Source organism: Hydra vulgaris, chromosome 09, assembly GCF_038396675.1.
Source record: "Hydra vulgaris chromosome 09, alternate assembly HydraT2T_AEP".
Lineage (NCBI taxonomy): Eukaryota > Metazoa > Cnidaria > Hydrozoa > Anthoathecata > Hydridae > Hydra > Hydra vulgaris.
Window position 1 is genome coordinate 21,373,432 of NC_088928.1, and position 14,720 is coordinate 21,388,151.

Genomic DNA, 14,720 nt, shown 5'->3' on the forward strand with positions numbered 1-14,720 from the left:
TAATAACCAAGAAAAGCAATATTTAAATAACTAATAAATTAAATAATAAAAAAATATTAAATGTTACATAATATTAAATATTTTAAGTCTATAATATAAGAATATGTAATATATATATCTTTATGTATATATATATATATATATATATATATATATATATATATATATATATATATATATATATATATATATATATATATATATATATATATATATATATGTATATATATATATATATATATATATATATATATATATATTATATATATATATATATATATATATATATATATATATATATATATATATATATATATATATATATATATATATATATATATATATATATATATATATATATATATATATATATATATATATATATATATATATATATATATATATATATAAACACACTGCCGCTCACGGAAGTTAGGACTAAAAATACTTTTTCAAAAGAACAATATTAAAATGTAATTACGTTATAAAATTATTTACTTATATTAGTAAAATTTATGTTTATATAAAAATAAATTAAGTTAAATAAAATTTATATCAAAAAAATTCTAAATTAAGTTATTTTAATGTAAATATATTAAAATAACTAACATTTAAAATAACATAAATCGTACTCACAAGTAAAAGTCCTATCATTTTAAATAAATAAACAGAGAACGCAGAAACATATTAAAGGTCACGTATGAACCTGTATTTTACATTATCAACTCAAATCTTTTAAGTTTGTCATTTAACAAGTACTTCTATTGTTTACTGTGTTTTTGCAGATATTTTGTGTATTTTGTGTTAGTGTTTTAAAAATTTCAAGTGCAGAAGTTCAAAGGTAAAATTAAAAATTATTTTTTTAGTGTAAATTCAAAATATTGAAAAAAATATGCCTAAAGGTAAGCCAATAAGTGTTGAAAAAAGGACAGCAATACTCACTTTGCTTCAAGAAGGCTATACAGTTAGAAAAATAGCTGAAAAATTAAATCTGAGTAAATCAACAGTTAGCTATACGATTCGTCGATATCGAGAATCTGGAAGTTTGGAAGACAGAAATCGTCCAGGTCCTTCTCGCATAACAAAGACTGATGACCGACGTATAAAAATCATCAGTAAGCGTAATCGAATGTTAACTGCTCCACAAATAACAGCTATTTTCAACTGTGATCGAGAAAAAAAAGTTTTTGTCAGTACAATCAAACGTAGATTGCAAAAAGCTAATTTGCATGGTCATGTTGCTATCCGAAAACCACATCTACGAAAAGTTAATCGACAGAAGAGATTCCGTTAGCACAGCTCCACAAAAATTGGACGATGGATGAATGGAAACAAGTACTCTGGACCGATGAGTCAAAATTTGAAGTTTTCGGAAATAAGCGAAGAGTTTACGTTAGAAGATCTGCTGAAGAAAAAATGCTAACTCAATGTCTGGTTCCAGCAGTAAAACATGGTGAAGGCTCTGTGATAGTTTGGGGTTGTTTCTCTCTGGATGGAGTGGGATATTTGCATAAAATCAATGATATAATGAGAGCAGAACATTATAGAGATATCCTGGAAACAAGTGCAATCCCTTCGGGACTTCGATTAATCGGAGATAATATTATTCTGATGCATGATAATGACCCTAAACATTTTGCATTATTATGTAGAAATTATTTAGAATCGAAAAAAGCTGAAAATGTATTACGTGTAATGACCTGGCCTCCCTTAAGCCCAGACCTCAACCCCATTGAGTTACTATGGGATGAACTGGATAGAAAAATTAGAACTGTATGTCCAACATCAAAATCTCATTTATGGAACATTATAGAACAGGAATGGAATAATATTCAAAAAGAAACAATTAGAAAATTAATTGAAAGAATGCCGAGAATAGTTAAAGCAGTTATTAAATCAAAGGGTGGTTTTTTTGACGAAAAAATAATTTAATCATTATAATGGTTTTTGAACATTTTTATTACATAAAACTGACTAATAATATATTTTATATTGAAAATGTATAAAAAATATAACTTTTATTAATATGAATTAAAAATTCTATAACGTAATTATATATTAATTTTGCTTTTTCGAAAAAATCTCCACTGTCCTAACTTCCGTGAGCGGCAGTGTATATATGTATATATATATATATATATATATATATATATATATATATATATATATATATATATATATATATATATATATATATATATATATATATATATATATGCAAAAATGTAATATTTAATATACAAAATAATGCTTATGCTCTATATAACATAACACAACTTAAATAAATTTTAAACTTATAAAATAAACTTTGATTATAGAAAAATTAAACAATAGTTATTTCTGTTTTTGAAATTTCAACCAGCTTAAGCATAGGTATAGAATAAATTTAGGTTATGCATGTTGAGGTTAAAAAGTGAATGTGGTCGAAACTTGGCCAGGACTGATTTTGATAGAAAATAGCCAGGGATAGATTTGTTACCGGGATTGCATTAACATTAATACATTCTAAGTAATAAATTTTATTCAAATTTGTTATATATTGTATGCATGTTCATGTTTATTTATATATAAACATCATCATGATGACCATGATGATCATTATGATAATGATTATAATTATGATCATTATCTTGATCATAATTATCAATTTTTAGCCTTTTCCTTTCATGCTGTTACTCTAATATAAACATTACATCAAGCATCTTCTTTCCATAACAAAAGCTCATTCATACCATATGTAACGCACTCCCTCCAAGTTTTCTTACTTATTACTCTACCATTTTTTCCCACGTCGCTGGTAGTACCGCGCTCAACTTGTTTCTCTGCGCAGCGGCCTTGTTCGTCAAGGTTCGTGTTTCGGAGTTATAGAGTTGAGAGAGGGTTATAACCACAATTAAGTAGCCTTCTCGTCTGTAGTGGCCTTCTGGGCCTTGGGGAGGTGAATTAACATTAAAATTAACATAAAAAAAAAAAAATAATAATTTTTTCCTGCTACCTGTCTACATACTAATAACCATACTACTTTAATCTTTTCTGACAATTGTTGTTTGTGACAATACTTTTCCAATCTCTGTCTAAGATTATGACTCCTTTTCTTGTCTTAGAGTTACACCACACATCCATCTTATCATCGTCTTCTCTTTTGGGCAACAATACTAGACCTTATAAATACTAAAGTTTATATAAATATGCAGGGATATTGTATGCTACTATTTAAACAAATAGCAAACAATATATGTTTGTATCTATATATATATCCATATTAAAAATGGATATATGCGCTTTTTAACTAATCACCTGGACCCAAGTAAGTATTGAAGCTTTTATTACTTCTCAATGGTTTAAAGTCAAGCCTCATTCTACTCCATATTTTTCACCTTCTTGTGCAGTTGCTATATTTAATGTTAATCATTTGTTTCAATATTTTTACAAGAACATCTCTCTTGAACACAATAGTTTTTTTATTATTGCAAGAAGACAAAGTAAATAAGGTCCTGTCTGATACTAAGCTTTGCTATTCTTAGTTTTCTAAATCTTGTATCTTATTTAAGATGTTAGGTTATAGAGACATTTGGAAAATCTTTAACAATGTCATTAACTAAAGTAAGCCTAATACTTTATCTCTAATATAAACATCATAATCTTGATGATCATGATGATTATCATGATGATGATCATAATTATGCTCATCATCATGATAATTATATGATGATGATCATAATTATGCTCATAATCATCATGATGATCATGTTTATCAATCAATTATTGATAGTCATAATCATCATCTTGATTATGATTATTAATTTTAAGCTTTCTCCTTTTATACTGTTACTCTAATATAAATATCATATCAAGCATCTTCTTTTCATAGCTAATGCTCTTTCATACCATATGTAACGCACTTCCTCGTAACTAACTCCCATTTAAGGTAATTAGTTAAAAGGCGCCTAAATCCATTTTTAATATGGATATATATATGATACAAACATATATTGTTTGCTATTTGTTTAAATGCTCAAATCACTCCAGCTTTCTATGCTCAAGTCAAATTTCAATTAAACTCTTCTACAGCTTACATAAGAGTTTTCCGGAACTCTCTTAATTTCTCGCTAAACTAATAATAAGTGTTACATAAGTGGTTCCAATTTTTAAAATGTCTAAAAAACACACTGACCTCTCTAACCATCCTCCAATTAGCCTTCTCTCTATTATTAATTTCTTTACAAAAAAGGTTTTGAGATTATCAACTCATTTCTTTCTAACTGCAGTAGTTAAGTCATTCTCAAAGACCTCCATACTTCTACTTTTCCAGTAACCTTAAGGGTACCACAAGTCTCTATCTTTGTTCCAATATTGTTTCTTATTTACAATAACATTCTTTGTGACAATCTTACATCAAAAGTGGCTCTATATGCTAATAACTCAACTTTATACACTGTCTTGACAAAAAGTCTCAAATAACAAATCACGAAATCGTGCAACTTCTCCTTTTTTTGCTTAATTATGCACTGCTAAATTTATTTTATTAATATAAGTAAAAAATCGTTTTCTCTTTATGCGCCGACTATCATTGATATTAGGCAGGCATTTTAATTTTTGGTTTATTATGTGACTGCAAGGAAAAACTTGCGATCTTTTTTGTACCTTTGAAATAACGTTTTCAGAACATGGTTGATTAATTAATCGTTAAATTGCTGCATTTATTTACATTAAATGTAAATAACTACAATACATAACCAGTCGAAGTTGTCAAATTTACTTTTGGCCTGGACCTGCACTCATCAAATTACATGTTGACATTGCACCTGGTGGAGATACAGATCATGCGCCATTACAAGCTACTATTTTTCTAGCACATGACCAACAAATTGCTCATTATCATAGTCTCAACAGTCATTGAGTATACTAAAGGTCTATTTTTTATTGATGCCTCAACAAATACTAACTTCAGCAGCAAATTTATTGAATAAAAAATGTAACAATATGAGCAGCAATCGTTTCTCTAAATGTTGGATAATTCAATAAATACAATATAACAATATGAGGAATTTAAGGCTGATAATTACGAATGGCAATATATTGTCATTCGTAATTAGCTAACTATGATAAATATCAAAAGCATGCGCATGTGTCTTCTGTCCATCTCTACTGTTTTGCCCCCAGACTACATTTTTTAGAAAAATACAGTGTTATTGCTTACATATTACGTTATACTTTAGGGTTCCCATATCTCCGGATTTACCCGGAGATCTACGGATTTTAAGGCAAAAAATAAGCCTCCGGGGGATTTCAGAAAAAAACATGAAATCTCCTCTTTTTGGAGGTTTTTATTTAATTTTTATAAAAATTCCATATTTTTTTTGTCATTCTACCAATTTATGGAAAATGCTCAAACAACACGTGTTCTCTTCTCTTCATTACACAATATTAAAAAATGCGCGCGCATCCAAACTTGCGAAAACGAAAGTTTCGACCGTTTAGTTAAGGTTATAAAGTATTTTGGTTGTCACTACACAAAAAATTATTCCTTGAATTTAAATTTGACGTTTAGAAAGTAAAAAAATTGCGACACTATCAATAATGTCGTCCAAAAAAATATTTTTTAGTTTAAGAAAGGGAGAAATGATTGTGAATTCAAAATTTGGCCAGCTGGATCATATATTTTGTTCTCCATAAAGATAAACAAATTTCCTTATGTTAATCTTATTTATCTAATGCATCTTACAGTAATAAATTAGTCAAGATTACGCAATTTGCATAACCTTTGACCTGTTAAAAGTCCTAATACTAAGAGTTAAAAGCTTTCATTTGGATGAAACTTGGCAGTATCGCTATTTGGGAGCCTTTTCTTTATGTTAATAAATCATTGTGCGTGACCAATTTTCTAACTTATGAGTTCAATAAGTATTTGTTATCAAACAAAGACTTATTGAAAAAGGTGGTTTCAAAAAAAATGTATATTTGGTATGATACATCTTCCCCTGTTTATAATTCTTGCTTTGTTCCGACAAATGATTGGTCGATGACAGTTAAATTGATGACTAATGCAAGTGATTAGTTAGATACATGTAAATAATGGTTACAAGATGACAATAGAAACAAGTTATACAATGAAGATTAAATTCATGGCTTGCATTTATATAGTTTTTATCTTTCGTATATTATTTAAAATATTTTAATATACAATAAATTATTCTATATTAAATTATACCGTTTTAAAAGATTTATTTAATCAAGACTCAATAATTGTTAGATAGCAATAAAATTGAATGTAAACGTTTTGCGATTATTTAGATTAATTTTAATCACAAATTCACCAATTTGCATTAAAAAATGACATTTTTTATTTTTTTACGTGCTTTTTTTTATAAAAAGGGTTTTTATTTATTTAATTTTCTTAAAAGGAGTCCTCTCTAGTACAACCCTGCTAAATAATGGGGACTCATCATTCATTTCACACGCTTAGTAAAATCTTCTCTTTTTCGATGATTACCATATGGTAACCCTAGTTATGCTGATATATCAAAAATGGTTTTCAATAATAAAGTTACGCATTTTTTTATAATACTTAAATGAAAAATTACTTAATGCACAAAAATAAAGATCAGGAAGTATATGATTTAAATATATTAATTTTATCAAAATAAACAATATCATGCACAACTTCAGACACTTACAATTAAAACCACATTTTTTTTACCAACCAGCTAGAGTTACCTGCAGTTGAAACCAGACTTACACAGGGCTCTAGAAGGCGGTGTTATTTTGGAGCCGAGACTCCTATTATAACCCATTTAAGGGTTTTTTGGCCCATTTAAGGGTTTAGTAATGCCCACTTAAGGGTTTAGTTACCACTCAGCCGAAACTGAACAGCGCCAACTTAATGGATTATCTCCGTTTTACGTCCAAAGTGGACAGATCGCTTTAGGATTTTCGAACGTAGAAGGAGACACTGAAAAAGCGACCACGCCAAGAACCTCTTTCGACTGTCACGGCTTTGATCTTTTTCCGTTTCTGCTTTTCTAACAACACCGTAACCAATTGAGAGATGGTCCGGAGCCGAAATAAGAACAGATACTTCACTTGATATTAGCCATTAGGGCAAGAAGCAATGAAGCGATTGAAGCCACATTTACGCACGGCACTAGAAAGCGGTGTTATATGGGAGCCGAGACTCGGTGTTTGGCCCAGCTACGGGTTTAATAACTCCCGCTAGGCCAAAGCCGAGTAGCAGCTTCTACTTGGTGGTTTATCTTTATTTAATATATGAAGTGGATTGACCGCTTTCAGATTGCCGGACTTAGAAGTAGAATACGAATAGGGCAACTAGCCAAGAACATCTATCGACTGTCACGGTTTTGATTTTATGCTATATCTGCTTTATAACAGCACCTTAACAAATCAACTAGTAGTAAGGAGCTAAAACAATAACACATACTACATGGAGCTAACTCCAAACATTTATATGTTTATACTTATGTCAAATAATAAGGGTTTGCAAAAAATTGCGATGATTGGAGGCTGGGAACAATAAAGCCCCAAAATTTTTGCTACACCTGCCCCAAACGTGAGAGCAACAAGTTGATGAAATACTTTTTATATTATTCACAACTAGACTTATATTCATCGACAATTTTTAAGTTTCATAGTATTATCTCACAGCGTTCAAAAATTATGACCATATAAAGTTCAACCCCCCCCCCCTCAATTTGAGGGGGCTGTAATTTTTATATGGTAATAATTTTTGAACGCTGAAAGATAATACTATGAAACATTAATAATTATCGATGAATATAAGTCTATTTGTGAATAATACAAAAAATATTTCATCAACTAGTTGCTCTCACGTTTGGGGCAGCTGTAGCAAAAATTTTGGGGCTTTTTTGTTCCCAGCCTCCAATCATCGCAATTTTTTGCAAACCCTCATTATTTGACATAAGTATAAACGTATAAATGTTTGGAGTTAGCTCCATGTCTGGAAGTTAGCTATCTCAAAGATCAAAAAATGCTGGATCCGCCACACGTTAGGGTGGGTCAAATTTTTTTATCTTTCCTGTACATGAACAAAAAGTTGTCTTGTCATCAGTACAGTATGAAAATAATATTTAAAGATTTTTGATGAAACGTTTAGGGGTCCCAACTTTTGATTAAAGTCTTACCTTATTTGATGTATTTTAACCATTTCCTTGGTACAATCTAAATACGTACCAACTATAAATCATTGACTAAAATGCATTGGCAAATGGTTTAGCACCTAACTACAAGTGCTAAAAAAGAAATGGAATAAATTTAATAAAGTTATTTACATGTGACGTCACCAACATTAGCAACAAACCATGTGCTGGATTTTTTAGAAACAAGCAAAATATCTAATATATTATTTTGTAATTTTATTTTCTTCTTTGCAATAATAGATCTATAGTAAAATTCAAGTACGCTAATATAGATGTATACTACAGTAGGCTTTAGTTTAGACTGTAGAAAGATCACTTCATTTAACATGTAAGCCTATTTATGAGAGGGCTAAACATATTATAGTCTGTATAAATATTGGAATATTTATTGACTAAATTCTTATGAAAAATTGTTTTAACAGCTTTTATTTATTGTAAACATAACTTGTTGTAGTTTTTTTGATTATTTTAGACAAATTATATTAAATATGGATAGTATGTGTACACGAAGTGCACTAAACATCCATTGTTTGGACAGTTAGTTGATCTTCCTAAAAATCAAATCCCATCATATGAAGACGTTATTAAGGCGTTCTATTATAATCAGAAAACAGTATTAGAAATTAGCTTGCAAGAAAGATATTCAATTTTAGCAGACAGAGTGAAATGTGTTTATTCAAAAGCAAGTATTCCCACAATAGAAGTGAATAGCACAATCATTAGGATTAGAAGACTTATGGATAAAGTACATACACTTGAAAAATATTCAGATGCAAAAAGAACATCAGACACGTTCACTGAGAAGTTGAATTCTTTTAAGCAGTTATTTGACATTTGTACCTGCAAATGCTTTGATTCGGGCATTAGAGATAGGAACTTATGCACGTGCCTACTGCCAAATAAAATTCCATTGATAGAGTGGGATTTCTGGGTTGACCAGAAAACTGTTAGATATATGATAATTGGTTGAGTAGACAAAGAAACGACAGCAACACTGGAAAAGAGACAAAAACGCAAATTTATGAAATCATTGTGTGATCACAGTCAAAAGAGGTTGAATATGAAACTGAGGAAGATATTGATGAGGATGAGCGTAACACGTCTGAAAGTAATTATACATCAGAGGAAGAGACAGTATCAGTGCAGAACAGAAACAAGTACAAGGAATTATGTAAAGCAGTTGATCGATGTAAAATTAGCAACAGAGATACATGTCTTATTGTTAATGCTGTTTTAAAAGACCTCAGTATGTTGTCTTCAGCAACAATTCTTGATCCTTCAAAGCTAAATCGACAAAGGAATTTCTGGAGAGATACTCTGGTTGAAGAACATATGCAGAGCAATAAGGAATTGTGCTGTATAGGCTTTGATGGAAAACAAGACGTTACATTAGTTGAGAGTTTTGGTTGTAGAAGAAGCAAAAAAGAAGAACACTATAGTATTGTCTCGTATCCAGGAAACATATACATCGATCATTTAGTTTCTGAAAGTAGTAAAGCTGCTGATATAACAAAGGAGTTAATGTCAGTTATTATAGAGACAAACTCCGTAGAAAGCATTCAAGGTCTTGTGTGTGATGGCACAAATAATAATACAGGTAAAAGCAACGGAATCATAAGAAAATTAGAGAAGAACTTAGGTAGACCATTACAGTGGTTGGTATGCCTTCTACACTGTAACGAGCTGCCATTTAAGGTGATTAAGGTGATTGCGTTTGCATTTAAGGTGATTAAGGTGATTGCAAGAAAGATTTTATTAACAGTTAGGTTAAACAACTTTGTATTGTTGCTGTTTAACATTGATTCGTTACAGTTTACTTTCTTTTTAATTTGTAATACATTGCAATACATTACACTAACATTGAGTATTTATGTAGTCTTTCTAGTCGGAGTTGGGACCTGTAGACACTGTCCATAAAATAAAAAGTGAGGTTTTTTCAAACGAGTACATCAAAAAGCAACTTTTTAGACATGTACAGGATCTCCAACTTAATATTTTTTACATTTCGACTCACCTTAATGAATATGTATATATATATATATATATATATATATATATATATATATATATATATATATATATATATTATATATATATATATATATATATATATATATATATATATATATATTGTTTCTTACCATAGATAGCGGTAATACCACAGATACCGATAAAAGTACTTCTTAAGTACTAATTAACTACTATTTATGTACTAAGTTAAGATTACCATAGACACCGATTTAAGTACTTTTTTTACTTGCTGGCATTCACAGTCTTCTGGCTTTTGTCGGTCCCCCAGTACCAAAATTAAGAGCAGTTAAAAACAAAAAAATAATTTAAATTGTAACGCTATGGTTTTCAAATGAATTTTGTCTTTGTATTAAAATACCTTGTTTTATTTATTAAAAAAAAACAACGTTGTTTAATAAAAATGTCAATGGCTTACTTTATAAAGCATTAAAATAGGTTTTAAAACATATATCGTTGGCATTTTAAGCTTCCAAGTGGTACCTCCTATGTCGATGGAAACTAATTTAAGGTTTTCTATTTGCAAAAACCCTTAATTAGCTTTTATTAAAGAATTTGTTAATAATTTAAACTATTATTGGTTAAAGAAATATTTAACAAAAAATTCTTTATATTATAAGTATTAATTGTTATAATGCTTTTTAAACATTCTATTAGAGAATAGAATGTCATTTCGATTAAAGATCCCAAAATTTTTGCGAGATAAACAACCAACATATAGTAAGAGGTAAGCTTTATTTGATTGAGGTCTCGATAGCTGTAATTATATTGGTTTACCCTCTGAATTGACCAGTCCACTGGTTTTAGTTATTGATGCAATGTATTTTCCTATAGGGAAAAATGCAAAACTGAATCGAAACAGAAACGGTTATTTTTCGTTAAACTGTCAGATCAATGCAAATTTTTTTAAATTTAGGTGAATTTAAATACTTCATATAAAGTATTTGCATTGATCTGACTGTTTGAAAAATACTTCATGCGAAGTATTCGTATTGATCTAAATTGTAGTGGGTTCAGGATATCTTCACAAGCAATATTTATTTACATCTTCTAAAACGGCTTACAACTCCAGTTTGAAATGTACACATGTAACAGTGAAATTTTGTTTTAAAATTAAAAAAAATGACTTGCTTTGTATTTCTTCAGGAATTTAACTGAAGAGTTAAATAGTCATTTAATATCCTGTTTTTCTCTTCTACAAAATAATCTTTGAGTATACAACTAAATGCAAAAAATAACGTTAATAAAGTTAACCCAATAAATGCAAAAAAAACTTATCTCTAATACATCTGTTGAGCTAAACGACCACACTCTTCCTGCCCTTTCAACAAAAAAAAAACAAAAAAAAACAACAAGTTAATCCCCTATTGAACATCCAAACCACCCTTAAACACAACTAAATTTTTTTCCAGTCTAAGGTTCTACCACATTTTTACAAAAGTGTTTCGCATTCTCTTTTCATTTATTATCAAAACTGTTTAACAATTGTTGACTTTAGTTTAGGTGTTTATTGCCATAGACTCATATATAAATACCTAAACAAAATATTTATTTATTTAAATATTCATACATATTTGTGTTTATTACCATAGACGCAGGGCCGCCGAGAGCCGTCACGCCGCCTGGGAAAGCATCCCTGATTGGCGCCATTAAGCCCCCTACCCCTCTTGGCGGCCCTGCATAGACATAGACCTATTGGGCCGGTTTTCGTCAGGTTTTCCTGCTTACTGGAATACATCATCTCGTCGCGTTGATTTGACAAGGTTTTAGCTGAAATTTTTAATACTAGGAGAATTTAGAAATAATCTTGTAACTTTTTTTAATGATCAACTAAAATTATTTATATTATTGTTTTTTTATTTGTCTAAGTACTCTTTTTTTGGTTGATGTATAAAAATACGTAAATAAACAAAAAACTATTATGTAAATATTTTTATTTAGAAAATAAGAAAATAAGAAAAAAAGATTTATTTGCTATTCTCCTAATATAAAAAAAATCAGTTAAAACCTTTGTCAAACCAACGCGACGATGTTGTTCCAAGTTTTGAAAAACTCAAAAAATCGCTCTGACCCTTCTAAATATTGCCTATTCAGTCCATATTATTAGCATATTATTATTATTAGCAACATCTTTGCGTTTTTAATTTACAAACTTTTAAAATCTCATTTTGAATTTAGCAACTCACTTTTTGACAACCAATACCGATTTAATTCAAACACATTGTTATAATTTATTTTCAAAAGTATAAATTTAAATAAATTATTACAAAATATATAACTAATTTCCAATCCCGCCTTTTAACTAAGCAAACTTCCTGGGAAGGGAAAAATAATCACGTGCTTAGTATGCTTAGTTTTGCTTTTGGAAAATTAAAATTTTAAAATATATTGGTTATTTCGATTCCATTCCTGTTTCTGTAGGTAGATAAAAGGACGAAAGGAAACTAACTTTGTGCTTTTCAAGTCTTTTTTTCTCAAGCGCGATCCTAAAATTTTCAAAATTCGTTTACGCAATTACTCAAGTTTTTCTTTAAACTCTTTCGTGAAAAAGTTTACAAAGTTCAAATCGAACTTTAATTAAGTTTGCTTTCTGAGATTCTTGTAAAGCTTGACTTAAAAGTAGAACTAAAACAATTCATGACACTTTACCTGTAATCATCAAAATGAGCATACTTTTTCCACTCAGACAAATTTGGTTGATATTTCTCCATAGCGTCCTGAACTTCAATAACTTCGACCTTTTCATTTTCAAATAATTCTTCTAATCTTTCAATTAACTTTGTAAGTGTAAAACTGTTATTTGACTCATTCATTTTTTAATTTTTTTCTTGTTTCCTATTTTAAAACCCTTTTATATTTTAATATAATTTAGCATGCATTATCTTTATAACTATTTTTTCCTTTAACACAAGCAAACAATTTTTAATAATCATGCACGTCGAATACTTTAACAAACAGTCCCTATGCATGTACGCATATGTACAAAAACTAAAGTATTAAAATGTATACATGAATATACTAGCTTCTGTATATAACGCATTTTTTAATTTTTAAGGTATCAGTAAATGATATTTTAAAAATGAAGAGATTTTCCTGAATTCCACGATTATATATACTGTTGAACATTAAACAATTAAATTTATTGACATTCTCAATCCCAAAAAAAAAAAATTCTAGGAATATGACATATAAATAGTAATAGATTCCCACGAAAGATGAATTCTCATAATTTATGTATAACTATGTGGTATGCGAAAATCCGGCTTTTGCGGAAATGTTTTTTGAGGCCAAGTTTTGTGTCATGGTTTTACAGAGTTGCTTGGTATAAATATATTTAGCTGTGTTACTTTTTAGAAATATGTATTAGCATAGATATTTTTATATACAAGAGCAGTTTAAAATAGGTTTGGATAGGTTTTTGTTGTTGTATACAAATGTCTAAACAACATCTTTGTTAATCGATATTAAAATATTTGCCGTATTTACTGCATTAAGTTCATATTTACTTTTATTTAATCTTCAAAAACCTTTTTTTTACTACCTGCCATATTTCGTTATGAAAAAAGCATGCCAAGACATAATTCGTCAAATTTATAATTCGTCAAAAATACGTACCTTTTATCAGCTTTAATAACGTTATGCACCCGGTTGGAGAGGGTTCAAATTTTTTTAGTCAATATTTAAAAGTCTTTCATAGAAAGATTTCTGTGATATTGGTAAGGTATGGGCATCACTGGACCTTGTTAACATCAAGTAAACAAAAATCAGTGTAAAATGTATATTATATTTATGTAGTATAATAGTTAGGTCCTTAGAAAAAGTTCGTAGAATTAACATATTAAACCAATAGGTAATTTTTATTTCTTTTTAATTTTTATCAAATAATATCCATAACTATTTATACGATGTTGCATCCTTTGAAGCCATTTTACAATTATTTTTTTATGCTCTTTTTTAGGTATACTTTGAATAAGCTTGGTTATGTGGCCTTTTTATGAGTACGATGGGTAGGAAATTATTGTGATTCCTGCTTAGTTTGAACAGTTTGCTGCGGTTTGAGTAAAATGGGGTTGGGCGATAACATGAAGTAATTTAAAATTTTGAGTGCATGTTATAATCTTTGCTTATTTCTTTCTTGCGTAACAGGTTTCAGACAATTTTTTACATAAAATTAACTAATAATGGTATCCTTCTTTTTAACATGAACCAAATGAACAACACATGTTTTATTTTAAAGAACATGATTTTAATATATGCTCGATATTCAATTTTTTCCATTAAAATTTTTTTTAATGTGTTAAATGAAGTTAAAAATATTTTAATACACAAAAACAATTTTAATTCAAAAAATTTCAAAAACTTATAATATTTATAGTTAAATACAGTTTAAGATGAAATATGAATTTTTAATTATTTCGTGTTTTAATGCAACTATATGGATAAAGTTCAAAAAACTTTTTTAACAAGCTTTGTAGTATTTATATTATTAATAGTATTTACATATATTTTATTTAAAAA

The 14,720-nt window shown here is 28.8% G+C and overlaps 1 protein-coding gene across 1 annotated transcript in view; it reads right to left on the reverse strand.

Moving 5' to 3' along the window:
• The window catches only part of LOC100200077 (cysteine dioxygenase type 1), a 31,393-nt gene extending 18,256 nt beyond the window's left edge, over nt 1-13,137 (reverse strand). The window contains exon 1 of the mRNA XM_065805044.1: nt 12,852-13,137. Within this exon, the coding sequence (XP_065661116.1) occupies nt 12,852-13,015 (164 nt within the window). The 5' untranslated portion in view covers nt 13,016-13,137. The remainder of the gene's footprint in view (nt 1-12,851) is intronic.
• Nucleotides 13,138-14,720: the final 1,583 nt, after the last annotated feature.